At 39.3% G+C, this 21,568-nt stretch overlaps 1 protein-coding gene across 1 annotated transcript; it reads right to left on the reverse strand.

Annotated features, from left to right (window-relative positions):
• Positions 1 to 610: 610 nt before the first annotated feature.
• On the reverse strand, positions 611 to 5,884 carry LOC122115533 (testis-specific Y-encoded protein 1-like). Its single transcript, XM_042689020.1, has 7 exons — positions 5,312 to 5,884; positions 4,375 to 4,452; positions 4,168 to 4,279; positions 3,933 to 4,081; positions 3,748 to 3,833; positions 3,046 to 3,124; positions 611 to 620 (listed from the first exon to the last, which is right to left on the reverse strand). Exons 1-6 carry the CDS (start codon positions 5,882 to 5,884, stop codon positions 3,061 to 3,063), a joined length of 1,062 nt encoding a protein of 353 aa, XP_042544954.1. The 3' UTR covers positions 611 to 620; positions 3,046 to 3,060.
• Positions 5,885 to 21,568: the final 15,684 nt, after the last annotated feature.

The raw sequence follows: 21,568 nt of genomic DNA on the forward strand, positions 1-21,568 counted from the left end.
TAATATAATTTTTTCCAAGCCTTTCCATTTCCTAACAAATGGGGCAATGTCATTCTTTCTGATGGAAGCATAGAATTCCATTGTGTATATATACCACATTTTCTTGATCTACTGAGGGGCATCTGGGTTGGTTCCATATCTTAGCTATGGTAAATAATGCTGCAATAAACATAGTTGTGCTGGTAGCATAACTTTTTGATATCTTATTTTATTTCCTATCTTATTTTACTTACATTTCTAATGGAAATATTGACACTTCAGAGAAGTCAGTTTGGAAGTTCACATTATATTCTCCAGAGATACTACTACCTATTTGATGGCAAAAAAGTCATCAGGAGATCATAAGAAAAGATGTTGGGGAAACAGATGGCAATTTGGGGTCAAAAGAAAAATGTCAGAAATGCCAATAGAAAAATCTTCCTTTCTATTGATTCGTCTAATTGAAATAGAGTATTTGTAGCTGTAGAACAAGCAGGTAAGCTCCTATTCATTGCAGAGCCATGATAAATGTCACTTACCTCTATGGATGGCAAGAGAAATAAATGCATTATGAACTAACACAAAAGTATACTCTCTTACACATCAAAGAGATACACAGATTTTGTGTCACCATTCTAAGGCTTTAACCTCATGCAAGCCTAGATGTTTTGGGCAGAGACATGCACACACTGCATTTTACACAAGTGTCCTATCCTAATAAACTAAGCCACTCTCATGAGTTTTTTAATATGCATTTTACACAAGTGTCCTATCCTAATAAATAAACTATGCCAATCTCATGAGTTTTTAATATATATTTTTATTGTAAAGGTACTGTACAGAGGGATTACAGTTACATGAGCAAGGAAATGAGTCCATTTCCTATCAAGCATTGTTACCCGCCTCCTTTTATTAAGTTTTTTTATTATGAAAATAAAGTACAGAGGTGTTACAATTACATGAGCAAGGTAATGAGTACATTTCTTATCAAGCATTGTTGCCTCCTCCTTTTTCCCTTACCATCCCTGCCCTCCCATCTCCAAGACTACACTCCCCCTGCCCCCCCACTCATCAACCCTCATGCCCCTCCCCTTGCCAAAGTTGTAAAGTTTGGTTTTCAACAGTGTCTTGTGTATCTCCTTATAATGGGTCATCCTGTATCCTTATTTCAGCATTTTGTTATTTCTATTTCTCTTTCCTTCCCAAATTAGAAAATTGTATATATAAGATGCAGGACACTGGAATAAAATACAGTGACAGGGGTTGTCACGAAGCCAGTTTACAGAATTTTTTTTGAATCTAACTGCTGTGTCTTTGGCTCCTGAAAACTTGGCTTTCAGGACATTGAGGAAACAGAAAAAGGGAGTACAGATGTACCAAGATAAAAGCAGAAATACACGGCTGTTTGTAAAACTTAAGATGAGGTGGATTAATAAATACTTGCTTAGGCAAATGCCCATTGAACTATGAGAAAAAATGCCCACCTTTCCATCAACAATGCTTATCTTAAGGACTCTCTTGTAGCTAAATACCTGTGCCACGCCTTCTCTTTACCAAAACCACTCACCATCTGAAGCTTCTTGATCATATAGTCATGAAGTACTCAAAGGCTACTCTTGGATGGCAATAGCCATGAACTAAGTTGAAGAGCAGTAAGCAACCAATGATCTAAGTGTTCTGTTCACAGAAACTACAAACAGAATTCTTCCATAAAATTATTCAATGTTTTTTCCATAAAGCAAGTTTGGGCCTCAATTCTTGCTACAAAATAAATTTCCTGATACTCTTGTCTTTTTCTGTCTTGTGTTTACACTAGATTATAGAGAGCCTTGATAACACAGGAAGAATTAAAAGATAAGAATTAGGCCTCAGGTAACATTTTAGAAAACAGAAATTATGATCTTCCTTCCACTAGCAATGCTATTAATAGCTTATCATTTTTGGAGCACCTGAAGGAATTCCATGATTGTAGTGTGACTTGGAAGTACCAGTTTTACTCAGGGTAGTTAGAAAACCAGTCGCATCTTATTATCTTATACACTGAAAACCCCAAGCTGTGTTTAACTCAGTACTAACTTAAAAGAATGAAGTGTACTGCATGTGTTGGGAATCAGAATACCTCAGAGTAAAATGATTAATATAGAATGAATCTAATATCCATGGCAAATTTTTCTTAAAACTGAAGAGTTACCTGTTGAGGAAATATATTTTTCCTTGCCAACTTTAACCCAGCAACCAACAGTAAGCATCATAAATGAGATATATCATACCTCCTGTTTTACCTTTCCATTTGTAAATGTTCCTACATTATTATCTGTGTGGAAACAATGGACAGGGGGTGCCTGTTTGTGGAGGACCAATGTGATACAAAAATTACTAAAGTCTCTTAACTTGTATCTATCATATGAGGTACTGTTCTGAAACCTAGGAACTGAAATCACAGTTGAGGCTTGTTATGAGTCCTACAGATATGCTTGGAAATGATGAGAGGGAGAGCTTGGCTTGCCTATGAATAAAATGGAAACAGAACTGAGATGAGTGAAAAGGTTCCTTATTATCATTTTACTTTTGTGCTCTGCTAGAACCCTGCATAGTACCTAGAGTACATGCAAGAGTACAATCCTTCTAACGCTGTGGAACTTACAACAACATACAAATCTGTCCAAAGAAACCTCTAATTTCAGTTGTAACTCTTGGGGTAATAATACAGATACTTAAATTCCAGGTCCTTTGTTGACCTATGAAAACAGACAACCCAGGTAAATTCTAAATATCATGCTGTGTTTCCAATATGATTTAAGCACTTGTCTTCTGCATGAGGTCCTCACCCTGGGAATTTCTTATTAGGGGTTTCCACAGATGTTAGCACTTTAAATTTGCTTGACTTATACACTACATAACAAATTTTACCTACACAACAAATTACAGTGAAAGACAAAATGGTTCATGCACATTTATTGCTTAATAGCAATGAAATATAAGATCTCTCATATTTTGCACCAGTGAATATATTTTCATCTTGTGGTTTCTGCGCCTGAGAACAACACAGAATCCTGATGACTCCACTGGAAAGCTGCTCCACTAGTATTCTTGAAAGCTAGCAAAAGAGGTTTCTTGATCCTCTTCATCTGTGAAACTGGTGTTTCTGAAAATAACATAAAAAATCCATACATAGTTTAATATAAACCTGGGCCATAAAGCTACCAAGCAAACTGGAATTTCTCAATGAAATCAATATTGACATAGTTCTCTATTGAATAACACTGACAAAACTCGTATTTTTCCCTGAGAAAAAATATAGTGAGACTCAGTATCTGAAATCTTCTCTAATAATAGTCTTCAGTGCCTCACACTAGGGATTAAATCCCTCCTGCTACTCCAAAAGGCTATGGAACTATATCCACACAGGACTCAAAGACATGGTATAGTCCTTGTAGCATGTGTAGACATGTAGCATGAAAGAGGACTCCAGGTGAGTCACAATTGAAAGGAGTTTTTTCAGTCCTGACATAAAAGCAAATTTCAAATAAGACTTATGTGACTCAAGGCAAAAAACCTTTGAGACTTCATCCCTGTTTCTTTGTCTTTGTCTAGTAACTGATCCCCAGAGAACTAAAAGAATTCTGTGTTCCTTTTATTTTGCTCTAGTTCCTGTCTCCACAAAGTATGAATAATTTGCATGCTAAGATTAGTCACTGAGATCCTAGCTGATATGGACATCCTAGGTATTACAGAATTTGGCCCCCTAGTCCTCCTTTCCTGGCTCACCTTGAATGCTCTTGGTACTGTCCCCTAGGATCATCCTCTGTACAGTAGTAGTGTAAAGGATTAAGCCATAGGTCCTCAATAATGATCTGGAATGGAAAAATGAGAAAGAAGACTGACTTTGAAACCCAGATCAGAGCCAGGTAACCCACAAAGGTCACACACTATGAAGTTAGGAAAAGACAAACCTCAGCAATCTTGTTGGAGCCTTGCCACTTACAGTTGCTCAACCAGTCAAAGAATGTCAAATTTTTGGAGTCTTGTGAACAGCTGGCAATGATCTCACCTACACATTCACCAAACCACTGCATTTCACTGGACGCACACTCCTCATATCCTATAGGATGAAGTAGCAGATGTCCAGACACTTCCAAGTCTGACAAAAGGAGAACCCCAAAATCAACAACCATAGAGACTTCATACCCATGATGCTGAGCTTGTACTCCTTTCTGATCACATGGTTGCGGAAGTAAGGGTTGTCACAAAAGTAAAATACCACGCTACGTAGGTCTTTGCCATGGTTCACTTCTTCCACCTGTGAATGCAGCAAAGTTGTCTCAAAGTATACCAATAGCTTATGCACTGATGCAAGCATATCCCACTCCCAGATTCCCAGTGAATATTTCTTACCTCTAAACTCAACATGTATTTGAGCAAGTCTTCATCTTGCTCAGAGATGATGGATGACATCTGTGGGTGACTCATTATCTGGCTTTTGTCAAGGGACAACACTTAGGCTGTCAAAGGAAGAACTAAAAGCAAACATCTAGTGTATAAAACTATGAATAAATGGGTCTGGGAACATCTGACAGTCAGACATCATTCTGTAATTTTAGTCTAGTGCTTTAGTTAGGGTTTTCCTCAGGTCTTGAGGATCTAGGGTTTGCAAAGCTCATGCTGTCTGCAGTGTCTTAAAATCAGTGCGTTGAACATCCTAGAATGTGGGTGCCTGTTTGAACTCATGGAAGTCTTTGGATTTGCTGTGTCTTTCTCTTACAATGGTCCTAAGAAAATTTTCTTGCCCCATCAAAAACTATTCCAACCAAATTCCCTCAGTGTAATGACTGCTTGATGACCTCCTTGGCCTTCTTCTAAGGTCACATCTTCACATTCTAGTTTCAACTTGTATGAATATCTGGGAATTCTTGATATATTACGTAGTTGTTTTATAGCAGCACATAGAAAGAAATGAGATATGTGAACATGAGACAAAACCTCAATGCACTACTGGACTCAAATATGGATGCTGAAAGGAGGAAAGGTTGCCCACTGGCCTTTATCTTCCATACCATTCCATGTTCGAGGATGACTATTATCAACTACTCTGGCAGAGAGGCAGAATGTTATGCTAGGTATATTAAATCATTATCTCCTTAGTTCTCTGTAAGTAGAATATGAAGGTCCTAAAAAGCCCTCTACAGTACTCTCTAAACCCTTTCTTCCCCTGAAAATGTTCCCAATGATTTAACTCCAAAACATCCCACCCCACTATAGGTTCGACATCTTACACCCTTCAACAAACCATAAAGGGATTATATTTATTAACTAGACTCTTATTAAAGGATACAGTTTTGGCCCAAAATCCAGGAATGGCCTGGATGATAGTCCTTCTGCGATCGAAATGGGATCTGCACTTCTCGGCTATCTTCTTCTTTAGGCGAGCAAACTCCCGGCTAGCTCTGGCATTCAGTGAGCTCAGCTGGGATTGAACATCCTGCAGCTCCTCCATTGGTGAACGGAGATTTGGGAAGCTCCTTGCTGCCTCTGCCGGCCAGGCCACCCCAGGTAGTTCTCTAGCAAAATTCTCTTCCTGCTGCTGCCCTTCCTCCACCTCAATCTGAACTCCCACTTCCTCCATAATATTCCACACCACCAACACCTCTCCCTCTTGCGGGGCCAAGAGCCCTAGATCTATCCAGGCCTCAATGTACTGCAGAGAGTCTGCAGCGGATATTGAGGCCACCTCAGTAGGGCCTTCGGACGCCGTCTGTAGGACGCAATCCTCCGAGTCAGACTGCCGTGGAGTTGGCTCGTTGGCCTGCGCCATTTCCAATTCTCCCTGTAGGACGCTATCTAGGTCCACTGAGTTATCGGGCTCTACTGGAGCCCCACCAGCCCCAAATTCCCCTCTACTCGCCATTTAGTTCTGGTGGTCCTCAGCAAATGCCGGTTCCTCAGGAACGCAACCGACCCGAACCTGAAGAACAAAGACGCTGGCGCCAACTAATCCCGCGGACGCCAACTAATCCCGTGGGTTCCAAATAATCCCGCGAGAACTCAACGGGAGCAGATCTACAGGCATTCGTCAATACACATTCTTTTTGTAGATGATGCGCATGCGCGGGATTTGGGCCTTCAGAAAGAGATTTGGCGCCAAACTACTTGGTCAGGTTTGCCTACTGTTTTTTTATGATCCCAGAAATAAGGACCACCAGAGGGCACCCTTATCACCACTTCTCCTACTTCCAAGAACCCAGCCAGAAGGAATACTTGCATACAGCCCTCGGTGTTTGGACTTTTGCATTGAGTACATGCAGCACTTCCTTACTGAAAGTACCTGTGGAAGGAAACACACCCCACTAGCCAGTTTTCTGATTTCTCTCTACCTCATCAGAGAATAGCACAGAACAACAAAATCCTCGGGGTTTCAGTCGCGAGGGCATGATTACTAGCTGACTCCAGAGATACATGATCCAAGCAAGATCCCAGCAGAGTCAGGGATTGTGTCTACACAGTGAATATGGTCCCTTTTCTCAATTAAATTACTTGGCTCCTTATGGAAGATTAAGCTTATTTCTCCAAGGAGATGGTGTAACTCCAGCTCTGAGGAATCAGATCGCTGGATTCTAGCTAACTCTAGGGACCTCTGGTGCAGAATGTTTGCTACATCTTGGTGATGCTACACAAATGCCTACGGGCAACTGCCTCCATACAGGCACCCCTTGCTCTTGTGTACGACAAAGTGAGGAACATGTAACTTTTGTGTTAACCACGGAAAGTATAGGGAGTTGGCGATAAGGCCTCTCTAAATTTGACTTGTGAGAACCCACGTGTATGTGGCTTTGTTCTGTTTTCTGCCTTTTTACTGAAATAGATTATATATCCTTAAGCCTGAAGCCTGAAAGAAGTAGCACCATTTATTTCACAAGCAAAAGGCTCCTGATCTCAGAACTGTAGTCTACTTAGAGGGTTCTGCAAGAAACCACTAGTTGTTTTGCTCAGTGGGTACCACCAAAATGTTCCATTTGCCTAGTATTCCAGGAAATAAGGCTAGATTTACTAACAATTCTCATTTTCATGCTGTATTCATGCTGTGCAAGAAAAGAAAAAAAAAAAAGGAAAAAGAAAACCTTTACACATTGCTTGCCAAAAAGGATGTGGTTTTGTCTTTAAAAGCTAAGTGAACTGTCTCGGGGCTTCATGATTTGGGAAACATGCCCCATGTAGTTACTGGCTTTTGCAACAAAGACTCCCATAATTTTAGCTTATTAATTGTGGCATCCTTTATTTTCTGGCTAGTTGGGTATTATAATATTTTTACTCAATCTGTCACAAGTAAAGAAAAACATTATACCAAGGGGGAGAGAGGGAAAGAAAAAAGGAGCCTAGAGAACAGGTATGATTCCTGTCTCTGAGAGATATTAATGACAAGATGGACAGAGGAAAACCCAGTGGTGAAGATATGGACTGAGCAGGTCACAGGGTAAGAAACAAGGAGAAATGTAGTAGTGGGACCATAAGGAAGGTTAGAGTGGGACAGAGTGTAGAAGAAAATAACCAGTCTACAAAAGTCACTAGCTGTATCTCCTAGGTGCCCCTTCATATCCTGGAACACTTGTGCATAGCTAGGGCCTCCAGAATTTATAAACCAAAAAGACAATAGAGATAATTAGGACTTCCAAGAATATGCTGGGAAAGAAGCAGCCACTGAAATGCTCAAAAGCATACTGTTTTTGAGACTATACAAAATAGTAAATGAGAATATTTGTTTAGTTTTTGTTGTTAGGATGTTGTGTGTGCTCTTGGAGGTATTCCATGGCTCTACATGCAACAATACTCTTCCTAATAACTGCCCTCTATCCTTACATTGTGTCTCCAAATACACTGAATGTTTGTGTTTCCTAAATGACAGTGCATTTATAGGCATTGGCATGATGATTTTGGGAAACAGAAGACTCGTGATACTCTTAATGGTGCGATGTAAAATCTATAACTTGTGCCAGAAGACCTTGTTTAGCCACAGGTGATGGTTTTGTGAGGCCTAGCTAATGGAGATGGAGTAGAAAGCCATGATTGAAAACTGAGAGAAGATCATCAAACCTGGTTAGTCTAGTCATATGTAGAGAGCCAAAGAACCCTTAACTCCCAGTCTCTACTGCTCATGTTTCCCGTCTGTGTAGACTAGGTGACCTATAAGCTCAGATTGCCCATTGAAAGGCTTACTCTGGGTGTTTACATAGAATGCTACAGGGAATCTTCTGAGATTCTGATTATTTTAGGATTGAAGCATAGATATCTCATAAATAAAAGAAGAATAATATATTAAGCACTGAAATCCTGTTATAACAACTGAAATTAATATACCTAAATAGAATGAAACCAATATGTGTCCCAAGTCACCTTTAGCAAGCACTAACTGTAAGTGATTATCTCAGTATATTCTTTGTATTTTATTATTTATATAAACTACACATGTTACTAATCTCTACTGGTTTTGATTCAGGACTTTCTGGCAACAAGTCCCAATCCTAGTTGTGGGCAATGAATGATATTCTTTTTCACAATTCTACCTGTCCTAATGCCTAAAAGTGTGAGGATGATTAGTCTTGTTTTCCAAGTAGGTAATTATTAGCTCCAGAAAACTTTAGTAACATATCTGATCTCAGTCTCTTTTGTAGAAGAGAGTTCATGTATTATTCAGACTTAGAAATGTTTAGTAATAGAACTTATTATCAGGAAGTAATATAGAAATAACACAAAAGTCAAGAATCATTAATAAATAGTGCAAATAATATACATTATATAACTTTTAAATGAATTCTCATTTCCAGGAACTATAAGCTGAAACAGAAAAAAAATACTGAAATATAACAATAAACATCATTTACCACAAATTATTTGTAGATAAGTTTGAGGAACATTAACAAAGTAAGTGAGTGTGGTTAAAATACATTATATGCAAAGATATGTTAACAGGATATCCTTGTATGGCTTTCTTTTTAACTGTATTTAAATCCAGTGATCAAATTTTTGTTGATGTCTAACAGTATGATTAACACAAAAATATAATTAAGCTTACCTGAGACAAAGTTTGAAACTCTCTTATTATATGAGTCCTGTTTGAATAAAATGAAGTATATGCAATTTCTCATGTAGAGAAAAATAGAGGTAAAAGTCTAACATTAAATGTGAATGAAATGTTTAACACCTATTTTACATGTTCAGAAGTGGTTATTCATGAGATCTTTAAAACAAACTCATTCTCTTTTTGTAATTTTAATTTAAAAATGAAATGTTTAAGGGATGGCATGGGGAAACAAAGGAGGAGGCAACAATGCTTGATAAGAAATGTACTCACTATCTTGCCCACGTAATTGTAACCCCTCTGTATGGTATTTTCACAATAATAAAAAAAATGAAATGTGTATTACTATCAAGTAACACAAAGACAGAATGGTATACAGGATTAATCTTATTAGAAAAATTGAGGAGATGAGAAGGTAAAATTTGTCATGTCACCAAGCAGTGCTCTGGAATGTTCTATTTGCCAGTGATGCTCATTAAATCCGACATAACCATCACTTTCAAAGATCCAAGTCTTTAAGCCAATATTTGAAAGCCTAGTACGTGGTTCAGAAAATTCTCAGCTTTAGCAGTTAGTAAAAGTTTCTTCTGACAGTCCCAGTAATCATGATACTTTAGGGGTCTCAAGATGAAGACTTTATTCAATACTTGTAGGTGCTGAGGTAAAATTTAACTACAAGTTTTGGCTTCTTGTCTAGCATTAAGAGAATTTAAATGGAAAACCTAGCTACTGTATTTTCCAACAAGTTGCCCTAGTGCCTGGCAGTTCCAGCATCAGCGTCCCCTGCGTGCCATCCACACCCCCACTTCCCGTCCCCAACCTCATTGAATTAGGCCATGCATACTTCTCCAAAGGGCCAAGGAGCCCCTTATGCCAGGGAAGGCATAAATGCTGTGCTAGAAGGAAGAGGAAGCCTGCTAGGAAGCAGGGGGTGTGTGATGTCAGACAGGGGGTAGGGGGGAGGAGAAGGAGGGGGAGGAGGGGGAAGGGGGAGGAGGGGGGCGGGTGGGGGGCGGCAGTGGCTGCAGCAGCTGCGGCGGCGGCGCGAAAGGAGGAGGGGGAAAAGAGGAGGGGAAAATGGCAAGGAGCGGAGAGCTTCTTCCTTCTGAAGCCTTGATGACACTGGGTGGATTGTCTAGTGTTCCAACCAAGTGCTGCAGCAGACTTTACACACCACAACCTGGCTCCCAGCGCGCATTCCCAGGACCTCTGGCAGCTCTGTGGGCTAAGGAAGGGCCCCTAGAGGAGCTGCTGCTGCTGCTGTGGCCTGTGTCTGCTGAGCTAAGGCGGGACCTGGTTGGCTCTGGGTCTGCACTGTGTTCTGAGCTGTGCTTTCTGGACTAGGGCCATATTGGGGACTGGACAGAGCCTACTTCAGGGTGGGCCTGGCCTCAGGCCCCAATATGCTTTCCACTCTGACCTTCCAACCTGGCCTTGATGGACCTCCTGCAGCTGGCAAGCAAGTTATCTGGCAGTCTTTCTCTGAGCTGCCAAGTCCACCTACAACAGCGACGGTGGTTAGAGGCAGAAACTTGCACTAGAGGACAACCAGCCACCAGCTCCTGCAGTAGCAGCATCAGATGAGCAGGAAACCTCATGGAGAAGCCTGTGAGCTGACTGCGTTGGTACAGGCTTCATAAGGCCACCCCTGCGGCCCCTACCTGACCTAATGCTTGAGCTCCTTCCTGCCAGGAAGCCCCATCTAACCTGCAGTGTCCAGGACCAAGGGGCAGCTCAGGGGCGGCCTTCTTATTCCAGTCAGGGTGACCACGGCTCTAGCCACTCACTGGTGAGAAAGAGGTTCTCTCCAGGACTGCAGCTGGAGGAGAATGTGTGCTTTTGGGGAGATTGGCAGTGTACAGGAGGAGAAGGCCTCTTGAAGACTGGAACACAAAACTCATGAAGGGCTAGGAAAGTAGCTCAGTGGTAGAGTGCTTGCCTCACATGCATGAGGCTCTGGGTTCGATTCCTCAGTACCACATAAGCAGAAAAAAATGGAAGTGGTGTGGTGGCTCAAGTGGTAGAGTGCTAGCCTTGAGCTGAAGAGCCAAGGGACAGTGCCCAGGCCCAGAGTTCAGGCCATGATGGACAAAAAAAATATTTTCAGGGAAAACTAAGGTTGAGGACATGGCTGTATTTGAAATCTAAGGACTCAGGGAACCCTGTGTCTACCCAACCCTGCAGTGAGGAAGACTCATGGTGCTACACAACTTTGCCTCACAGCAATAACTACTGTCACATGAATGTAACAACACAATTCCTGTTATTCTGGATATTCTGTCTGCTGTGTGTGTGTGCATGCACACATACATGTGTGATTGTGTTTGCCTGTGTGTGGGTGGGAATATGCTAGTGTGTTCTTATGAGTGGAAATATATAAATCCATGAATATATTCTTTTGCAACCAGTGAATACTTGTTGAGAAGTTATACAGCATACTGAACAACGATCTATATGGCTTTGAGATACAGGGAAAAATTTCAGAAAGGTTCTGGGTGAAACAATGATGGAATAGATTTCTGGTATTTCAGTGACATATAAAGTGAAATAAAATATTTATAAATGCTTTGGACTTTCTTTGAAATTTTTCTTTTTTGTAGAAAAGGTATGGAAAGGACAGTGTCAATCAAATACTTTGTTCATTCATGTGCAACTTAGATATCTCCTACTAAATGCCACCTGTGAGGAGAAAGTAGATGCATGTGCTTGAGCATGTAACATGTTCACATCCACGTGCAGACCATCAACAATATTGAGAAACCATAAAAGTACTCACACTCTCCTGACTCTGTGAATGGTCAGGGGCTACCTGTTTAAAGCTAAAAGATCCTTGTGGCTTGCCCTTGTGTGCCTGCCTGTACTACTGCAGGCCTTGCTGGAGCTATGTATGAGTACACAAAAGGAAATTCTAGAGTATCTTTTTCACCAAGATGAGTGCCTCTCTCAGCCCTGGTCCACTTCCAAACTGAAGAAATGCTGTTACTGATGGGGATATAATATGAACTCATAGATGTCTTGTCTTGTAAGGATGACATCAACCTTGGGCTTTGCTTGTTGTCCTACATTTCAGCTCTAGGCTACTATAAGATCTGGCCATCCCCTGCATGATAGCTACATTCAAAATGTAGCAATTGTGTCCCCTATCTAAAATAGATCTCCCTAAATAATCTCTACGGGAGGATAAAAAGAGGGAACAGCAAACTCAGTGGGATGAAATCTTTCCCATCTATGTCTCCCTTAACTTGGTTCTTACCTTTGGGAGCAAGAAATTCTAGAATCCATCCTGGGTAAGGTTTATAGCAGACTTGCAATTTACATGTCATTTTTATGCCTATCCTCCATTTGACACCCATAGACATAATTTTCACAGCTTACGAAGTAATGAAGTGCACTAAGCCAAATAGATAATAAAATTTCTGCAGCCATACACACTATATCTCCTTAACGCCCTGTAATATCCCCTTGTGTCAAGTGGCAACTATCAAATAATATAAAATTTTACATCATGCTGGGAGATGTCAGAAAATCAGCACTTCTCCAGATTTCTGGGGTTGTAATATTTTTCTGGAATGCTTCTTCAGCTGTCACCATTAACATAAAGGCACCAGCCCTAAATACCAGTTTACATGAGCAAGTCATGCCAATTCTGAAGCAGAGGCGAGGGAGTCCAGAGGCAATCTGCTACCAAGCAGCATGTTTTTCACAGAGCAGAGAAGGCCTAGGCATAGATGTCTTTGCAACTGGACATCAAGTCCTTGTCTTACTGCATAAATGCACTGAACATATCAAAGCTCATGGTTAGGAGAAAAGGCTGGATCTAGTAAAAAGCAGTAGTGTGATAAATGTATACACATTTGCCAGCTACTGGCAGGACTTCAATTTGTTAAATGTCCAGACATTCTTCAACTGGTTAACTGTCCACAAATGGCCAGGTTCTATCCGGATTATTGAGTGGTGTCTCTTCTGGAGTCATTGTATATGATATTTCTGGTTCTACAATTCTTGGTACATAGAGTAAGCACCCCAATCTGTCCTTTCCAGTTTTACTTTCCCGATCATTATTCAGAACCTAGGGCTCAATTCCCTGCTCTACAAGCTTAAGGACATAGTATTTAGGAAGAAAAAAAGACACTATTCCAGGTTAACCAGCAAAGGACTGAATTCCACCTTCTTTACTTCCTGACCCTAACAGGAAGCTAGATATTCTAACACTACAGATACAGGAATTCAAGTTTAAAAACACAAACTTTTAGGTCCCGTTGGTGATGTATGGCCCAAAGTAGTAAGAACATCTAAGATGCTGTTCCTTTACTTCTCATGTGACTTTTTGCCCTGAGGCCTTCCAGATGGGATCCTGAAAATATTTTATATTGACACATTATGCTACAAATAATTTCATGAGTCCTGTGTTTCCAGTCCATAATAAGAAAAGGCCTATTAACCCTGAAACACATTGAACACAGTAGTAATCACTCATAGATTACTTGAAGCATTAAGGATCCAATTGAAGGACATTTCAGGATGTCATAGAGTGGCACTATATACTCTGTCCATAGAAATGACACAGCAAAGCATTTATGTCCCGCAGTATACAATGAGTATCATTAATTTTACAAATCAAAACTTTTGATATTTGAAATTACTTTCTCCCTGTTTTTATACAGTCTGCCTGTGTTTTGCCTATGTATTTCTCCTTCTCTTTCTTTGTCTGTGTGAATATATGTATATATCATAAATATCCATAAACATATATGTACATATATACAAATACAAATGTTTATAAACAAACATGTAAAATGCATATGTGCTCACATGTGTACCTGCCCATATATGTATACATACACATATGTGTGTATGTGTGCATGTTTATAGGGGATGGGTTTTCATAGGAAGAAAATCTAACTCTATGATTGTAATGAAGAGAGCAATATCAATGCCTACTTTTGCCGAACCTCCCATGTACCTTAATCAATGATCTTGGTGGTTCTCAGACAGGCAAGGAATAGGAGAAATTTCAGGCTGCCAGAATGCCAGAGAGGTCTGATGACATTTTCATCCCATATCAAGTGAAAGAAACTCACATAAATCCTTTCATTATCCATTATTTGTTGTTAAATGGATAGAAAGTAGAGCCTGAATTTAGTATATTAGGGCTCCTCCATTGTATTAGTGGATCTCTTGAAGGAAGACCCTCTGTGAGAAGGTGCCTGATTGAAGAGGAAAAGAATGTAAACCATATTGATACCCAGCTTAATATTCTCCCAAATACAGCCACCAAATTCTCCTACCATGTGTGGGTAGTAGCCAAAAAGTCTCTACCTATTTGAACACCTCATGACAAGAATTCTTGCATGTAAATGCCTTTCTGGTCATGTCTAGTGTTAGAGAACACTTGCAAACTATGGGGCTTATGTAGTAGCTCAAAGACAAGCAGACAAGAAAACATCCAATGTGAAGTTTTTCATGCCCATGGGTAGCAACCTCGTTTATACCTTGTTGGAAACCATGCGTGTTGTCCATATTCACCCACACTCCCAAGGATGAGATCTCTAGGGATTATTACTCTGGCTTGACAGAGGGAAATCCACTGCTAAAAAAAACCGCAAGTTGATCACTGGGGTATATGTAGATTCAGTATACTCTGTAATAACAAAATTCTTAAACTTGTCCTATGACAACTTAAGAGAAGGTGGGAAAAATCTGGGACTCTGATCCATCAAGTAACATGGTATCAGGCATATGCAAAGAAAAATCACACACAAAGGGCATATTTCTTACTTGTGTTCTCTTGACTGTGGAGTTAGAAGTTCTAGAATGTGCATGTCAATGGAGAAGAAATTCCTGAACTGCACTTGAAAGTTGCTGACAGCTCTCCATTTCTCATTCTAAGATGCTTGCCATGTACTTTAGGATTGCCACACACACACATAGTGTCCAGATTCTAATATATTTTGGAGTAAGCTGTGATCCTAAGCACCTCATGAGTGCTCAAAGTGAAAGCACTTTCTGGAAAATTGATGACCAATTTTCCTCCCTAGTCTAAGTCCTATGATCCCAAGCTCTTCTTGTAGCATGAACTTGTGTACTGATGGCAACCACTTTGTAAAGGTCCTTTAGAGAGCTGGGTGCCAGTAACTCACACCTGTAATCCTAGCTACTCAGGAGGCTGAGATCTGAGGATGGTGGTTCAAAGCCAGACTGGGCAGGAAAGTTCATGAGACTCTGTTCACCAATAAACCATCAGAAAACTGGAAATGGCTCACTGTGCCTAAAATGGTAGAGTGCTGGCTTGGAGTTGAAGAGCTCAGTGGCAATTCCCAGGCCCAGAGTTCAAGTCCCATAACCAACCCAAAAAATCCTCTAGAGAGCTCCAGATTGGGTAACAGGATGAGATGACTTCATTGCCTTTCAGTTATTCAGAGTTGAAGAAAAAAAGACAGGCATTCCCAGTATCTGTTACATTCATCCAGTGGCTACTACACTCTACAGTGGAATCTAGAACTATCCAATGCAGACAACTTATAGCAAATTTCAGGACACTACTGGTGGAATAGGGACAGTACTTTGGAGTCCTAATGTCCAAAAATATTACTGAGAACAGCCCTCATCCTCTAAGTCTTCTAAGGGTGATCATTAGTAGAAGATCTAGATGTGAAGACCTAGTAGGGGGAAAGACAAGAGTGTTAGGTGACCTAATGTGGAACAAAGAAAGCTGATTCATGCTTTCTTTTCCACACTCTTGCAAAATTACTTTTCTATCTAAACAAAAGCATTCCATTATCATTGGTCCTCTACCACTAATTTCTCCTACATTCTTCCCTTCCTCTTTCAAGTCCCACAATAAAATTTTAACTTCCTACTTGCAATTGCCAACTGCTCTGGGTTTTCGTCTTGTGTTTTATACCCTAACACATATACAGTGTAATTTTAATAAATCCATCCCTCTTTTTTCATTCCCCAAACAATTCCAGTAAGCTTCATTATTTTTTCCATACATGAATATATGGTATTTTGATCATACTCAGCCAGTCTTTTTCATTTCTTTTCCCTCTCCATTCTCAATTGTCTTTCTTTCATACTTATTTTTTCTAGGTTCAAACTCAAATTTTGTTACTATTTTTAAGTAAACTTTCTTATATATGTATAACATAGCAATAAATTCAGATAGGAGATGGTGCTGCATACCACAGTTTTTATGGGTTTTATGCCTATGGGTTTTATGACTGTTAACACAAACAGTAAAAGTTGGTACAGTTAGGGGAGGAGTCCGAAGGTGTAACTCCTCTAGTGAAGTGAACTCCAACTAATGAAGTGTTTAACAAAATTAACAGCAGGAAGCAGAAACATGTTTAGAGGAGGGAGAACATGAAGGGCGGTGGGAATGGGGAGGAAACACAGTCATTATTTATATTCAATGTACAGTATGTAAAAATTAAACAATTTAACTTGAAAGTGATTGAAAAGTTACTGAGAATATTGGAAGGGGCAATATGGATCAAAATGCATTGTATTTGACAAACGTGGTGGCTCACACCTGTAAAGCTAATAACTTCTGTTATTCAGGAGCAGTGTGAAGCCAGCCTGGTAACCTGGTTAGTAAAATTCACAAGACTATTGTTTCCAACATGACTCTTACCTTGAGCTGATAAAGGCTCAGGGACAGTGCCCAGACCCTGTGTTCAATCACAGGACAAGACACACATACACACACACATGCACACATATTTATAGCCAGACTTACTGAATTGTAACTTTGAATATAACTCTTAATAAAGTTCTTAATTAACTATTTTAAAAGTTAATCTCAAATCATAACTTCTTTTTCAATAAACATGAACTTACTACTGGTTGAGATGAGAAATACCACTTTCAATATGAACATAAATATATGTTCCTTCCTATAAATGATAAAGTTTTAGAAATAGTACCAAAAAGTACTATTCTGTTTTTTCTGTTGGAAAATAAAATTTGGTAGACAACTGAAAAATACTGTTATTATCTTTTGATTCCTTTTACAAGGCTTCCACCATAATCTCCCAACCTTCTGGGAACGTCCACACCTTGATCTACTTTGACTCATGATGAGCATAACCCCTCTCCTTAAAAGAGAGAAGACCTCTTTCTTGTCTCCCACCATATTCACAACCATGGTAATAGATATCATTTTGGCTGCTTACAAAATTTTCACCTCTTCTACTGTATTCATGTTGTTATCTGTGGTCATCATCATAGAGTGTTTCCACTGCAGATCCTGGGAAATTCTTGTGTAGTTAGTGCACTATGGTAATTCCCTGTAAGAGCAAAGGTGAAAGAGAGTACTATTGATAACACTGCTTTTTGGACCAGGAGTTTTTTAAGTACCACATGTTTGGGAATACTGAGTTTTGATTTGATGAAACTTAGACTGAAATTCTAACCGTTCATATTATTACTGTGCCACAAAGTGGTAAACACTCTTATGCACTGCATTGTAATAATTTTCCTTAATGTAAAAAGTGTGAGACATCTTATTTAGCTTTCAAATTAGAGTGATTAAAACAATGCAAACATTCTCAAACTAACCAGAAAGCAATACTAGATGGTATGGAGTCTTTCCATAATTGTCATCTCCATATGAACCTCCACTGGAATGAGACTTTCTATCATGACATCCATCATAGCCACCATGACCACTAAATTTAAAACAAATCCAATACTCAATCCAACCCTTAACAACTGCATTAATATAATGGATTATATAATAGATAGCCTTTGTAAGTATGTTCATCTTGTGAACTGTAATGACAATAATAATGGTATCTATATTCTCTAGGTACTACTCATGTAAGAGAATTGAAAACAAGTGCTAAACTGTCATATATATGTCACATATATATATATATATATGTGTATATATATGTATATACATATATATCACTAACCACTTCATGGTAGAAACACCCTAAGAATATGACTGGGTACGTATTATTATATATACACAATAAAGTCTCACATATGCTTTAATATAGCATAATGAATGCTTTAATATAACCAGATCTTGTGAACATCAAACTACAGAAAATAATAACATGTTATTGTGTTTGCTTCCATTAACATGAAAAACACATTAAGATAAGTGAATGCTTAACTAGGGGGGAATTTCCATGCAGGGTAGTGGCTGTGGAATGGAAAACCAATGCCATATAAACTACACTGTACACTCTGGACCATTCCACCTCATAAAATAACAATTATTTTGTTATATTACGTACCTATCTTCAGTAGAATAAATATCATCTCCTGGTGATGCATAGTCATCTCTTTGGAAAAAGAATGCTTTTCTTTTTGGCATAATTTCATAATTCTGTCCCCCATGCAACAGTGAGCTTTAAAAAAGATTGCATGAAGAATTTCATGTTGAGGATGTGTAAAAAAAATAAAAAATAAAACACTGGTACCTCCTGTCACAAATCTACTTAACTTATTCCAAAATATACCCACTTACCCCTGATATTTAAATGTTAATTCCTAAATGTAATTTCTTTAATATATACATATATATAGTGTAAAAATGTTGTACAGAGGGGTTACAATTAAATGAGTAGGTTAATGAGTACATTTCATAGAGAGCATTGTTATCTCCTCCTTTGTTTTCTGCTTACCATCATTTCCCTCCCCACTCCTCAACTCCTCCCACTCCCAACAGCCTGACATTGTAAAGTTGGTTTTCAATATAGTTTCCTGTATATCTCTTCATCACAATGGGTCAGCCTGCACCCCCATTTAAGCATTTGCACTATCCCTTCCCCTCCCCAAATTACAAAAATGTATTTACAAGATGCAGAACACCGGCATCAAATCCAGTGAAAGCAGGGGTTATACCATGGGGGAAGGACATACAAAAGAAACAAAAGAATCACTTAGTGCATTGTAAGTACATTAAAAACATTAGCAAGAAAGAAAAAAACCACTTGTGTCCCTGTCTTGGGGTACAATTTGCCTAACATTATCTCATGTGGTCATATGTACATAGCCTTTGACATTGTCCACTTGTCTGTACTAGTCATTGCAAACAAGGGAAACCATGAAACCTATGTTTCTTTGGGCCTGGCTTACTTCACTTAATATGACTTTTCCAAGTCTTTCCATTTCCTAACAAATGAGGTAATGTCATTCTTTCTGATGAAGGCATAGAATTCCACTCTGTGTGTGTGTGTGTGTGTGTGTGTGTGTGTGTGTGTTTCTTGATTCATTCATCTACTGAGGAGCATCGAGGTTGGTTTCATATCTTAGCTATGTAAATAACGCTGCAATAAACATAGTTGTGCTGGTAGCTTTAGTATGGTCTTGTTTGTGATCATTCAGGTACATGTCCAAAAGTGGGATTGCTGGGTCATAGGGGAGCTCTATGTGGAGTCTTTTGAGGAACCACCATACTACTTTCCAAAGTGGTTGAACAAGTTTATACACCAACAATGCAGTAGGGTTCCCTTCTGTCTACATCCCTTTGCAGCATCTGTTGTGATTAGAGATCTTTATTTTTTTTATTTTTTTATTGTAAAAGTACTGTACAGAGGGGTTACAATTATATGGGCAAGATAATGAATACATTTCTTATCAAGCATTGTAGCCTCCTCCTTTGTTTCCCCTTCCCATCCCTTCCCATCCTCTCCCCTGTCCCCCACCCAATCCTCCCTGCTACACCCCCCCCCCCACGCACAAAGTTGTAAAGTTCATTTTTCGACATAACGACTTGTACATCTCATTGTTGCAATGGGTGTACATCTCATTGTTGCAATGGGTCCACCTGTATCCCTATTTAAACAATAGCCATTCTAACTGGGGTGAGGTTGTATCTCAATGTTGTTTTGATTTGCATTGCTTTTATGGCTAGGGAGGTTGAGCATTTCTTCATTTGTCTATTGGCCATCCTTCTTTCCTATTCAGAGAAGTTGCTCTTTAAGTCTTTTGCCCACTTAATTATTGGGCAGTTGTTTCTTTGAGGATTTGTTGTTGAGGGATTTAATTTTTTGAGTTCCAAGTATATTTTAGATATGAGACCCTTGTGTCATACAATGGTATGGCTAGTGAAGATCTCCCAATCCGTGGGCTTTCTATTGATCTTGCTAGCTACGTCCTTTGCCATGCAGAAGCTCTGCAATTTCATCCAATCCCATTTGTCCAACCGTTCTTTGATTTCTTCTGTTTCTGGGTCTCTATTAAGAAAATTTTGGCCTGTGCCAAGGAGACCTAGAGTTTCTCCTATTGCTTCCTGTAATGTTTTCAGGGTGTCTGCTTTGACTCCGAGGTCTTTGTTCCATTTGTAGTTGATTCTGGTGCAGAGTGATATATATGGATCCAGCTTTAGTTTTCTACAAGCGATTGACCAATTTTGCCAGCACCATTTACTGAAGACGCTGTTGTTCTTCCATTCTATTTTTTAGTTCCCTTATTGAAGATTAGATTAGGTCTGTGGGTTCATTTATGGGTTTTCAATTCTATTCCATTGGTCCTGAGGTCTGTTCTTGTGCTAGTACCAAGCTGTTTTGATTACTATAGCTTTGTAGTAGAGTTTGAAATTTGGTATTGATATTCCTCCAGCACTGTTTGTTTTTACTATTCAGGGTCTTTTATTGTTCCATATGAATTTTTGCATTGCCTCTCCTATTTCCTTGAAGAATGAGGTTGGAATATTGATAGGTATCCATTGAATTTGTATATAGCCTTGGGAAATATTGCCATTTTAACGATGTTGATCCTTGCAATCCAGGAGCATGGGAGAATTTGGGGGAATTTTTTTTTTGTCCTTCTGTTATGAATGAGAGCTTAGCTGGGTAGATTATTCTTGATTGGTAGTTATTTGTCTTTAGGGTGTGGCATACCTCTTTTCAGGCCATCCGTGAAGTCTGAAGTAATTCTGATTGGTTACCTTTATATGTGATTATTCTCTTCTCCCTGGCAGCTTTAAGTAATCTTTCTTTAGTGGCTATTGAGCCAGTATGGATTATAATGTGGCTGTGGGATGACCTGTTCTTGTCTGGTCTATTTAGGGTTCTAAAAGCTTCTTGTATCTGGATGAGCCTGTCCTTTTGTATATTTGGGTAGTTCTCTGCTAGGATTATACTGGATATATTTTCTAATCCATTGACTTCCCTCTCTTGGCCCTCTTGTATATCTATTATTTTCAAATTAGCCTTTCTGAATGTATTCTGTATTTCCTGCAGTGATCTGTCATGCTTTTTCATTTTGTTATGAATAATTGTGTGCTCTTTCTCTATGGAGTCTAAACTTTCTTCAGCCTCTAATATTCTTTCTTCAGCCTCCTCCATTCTGCTTTCAAGGCTTTTTACTTTGCTGTTTAGTACCTTTCCTTCTTGCTGGTCTTTCTTAATAGTGACCAGACCTTTATTAAGGTTTTCTTTTAAATCTTGAATAGATTGCCTTACCTCCTGGAGTTGATTATCAGACTTCTTTCCGCTCCTTAATCTGGGTTCCTATCTTTTCATTAGATTCGTTCTCCCTCTGCTGGAGTTCCTTTAT

Source organism: Dipodomys spectabilis, unplaced genomic scaffold (assembly GCF_019054845.1).
Source record: "Dipodomys spectabilis isolate Male_0828 unplaced genomic scaffold, ASM1905484v1 ptg000120l, whole genome shotgun sequence".
NCBI lineage: Eukaryota > Metazoa > Chordata > Mammalia > Rodentia > Heteromyidae > Dipodomys > Dipodomys spectabilis.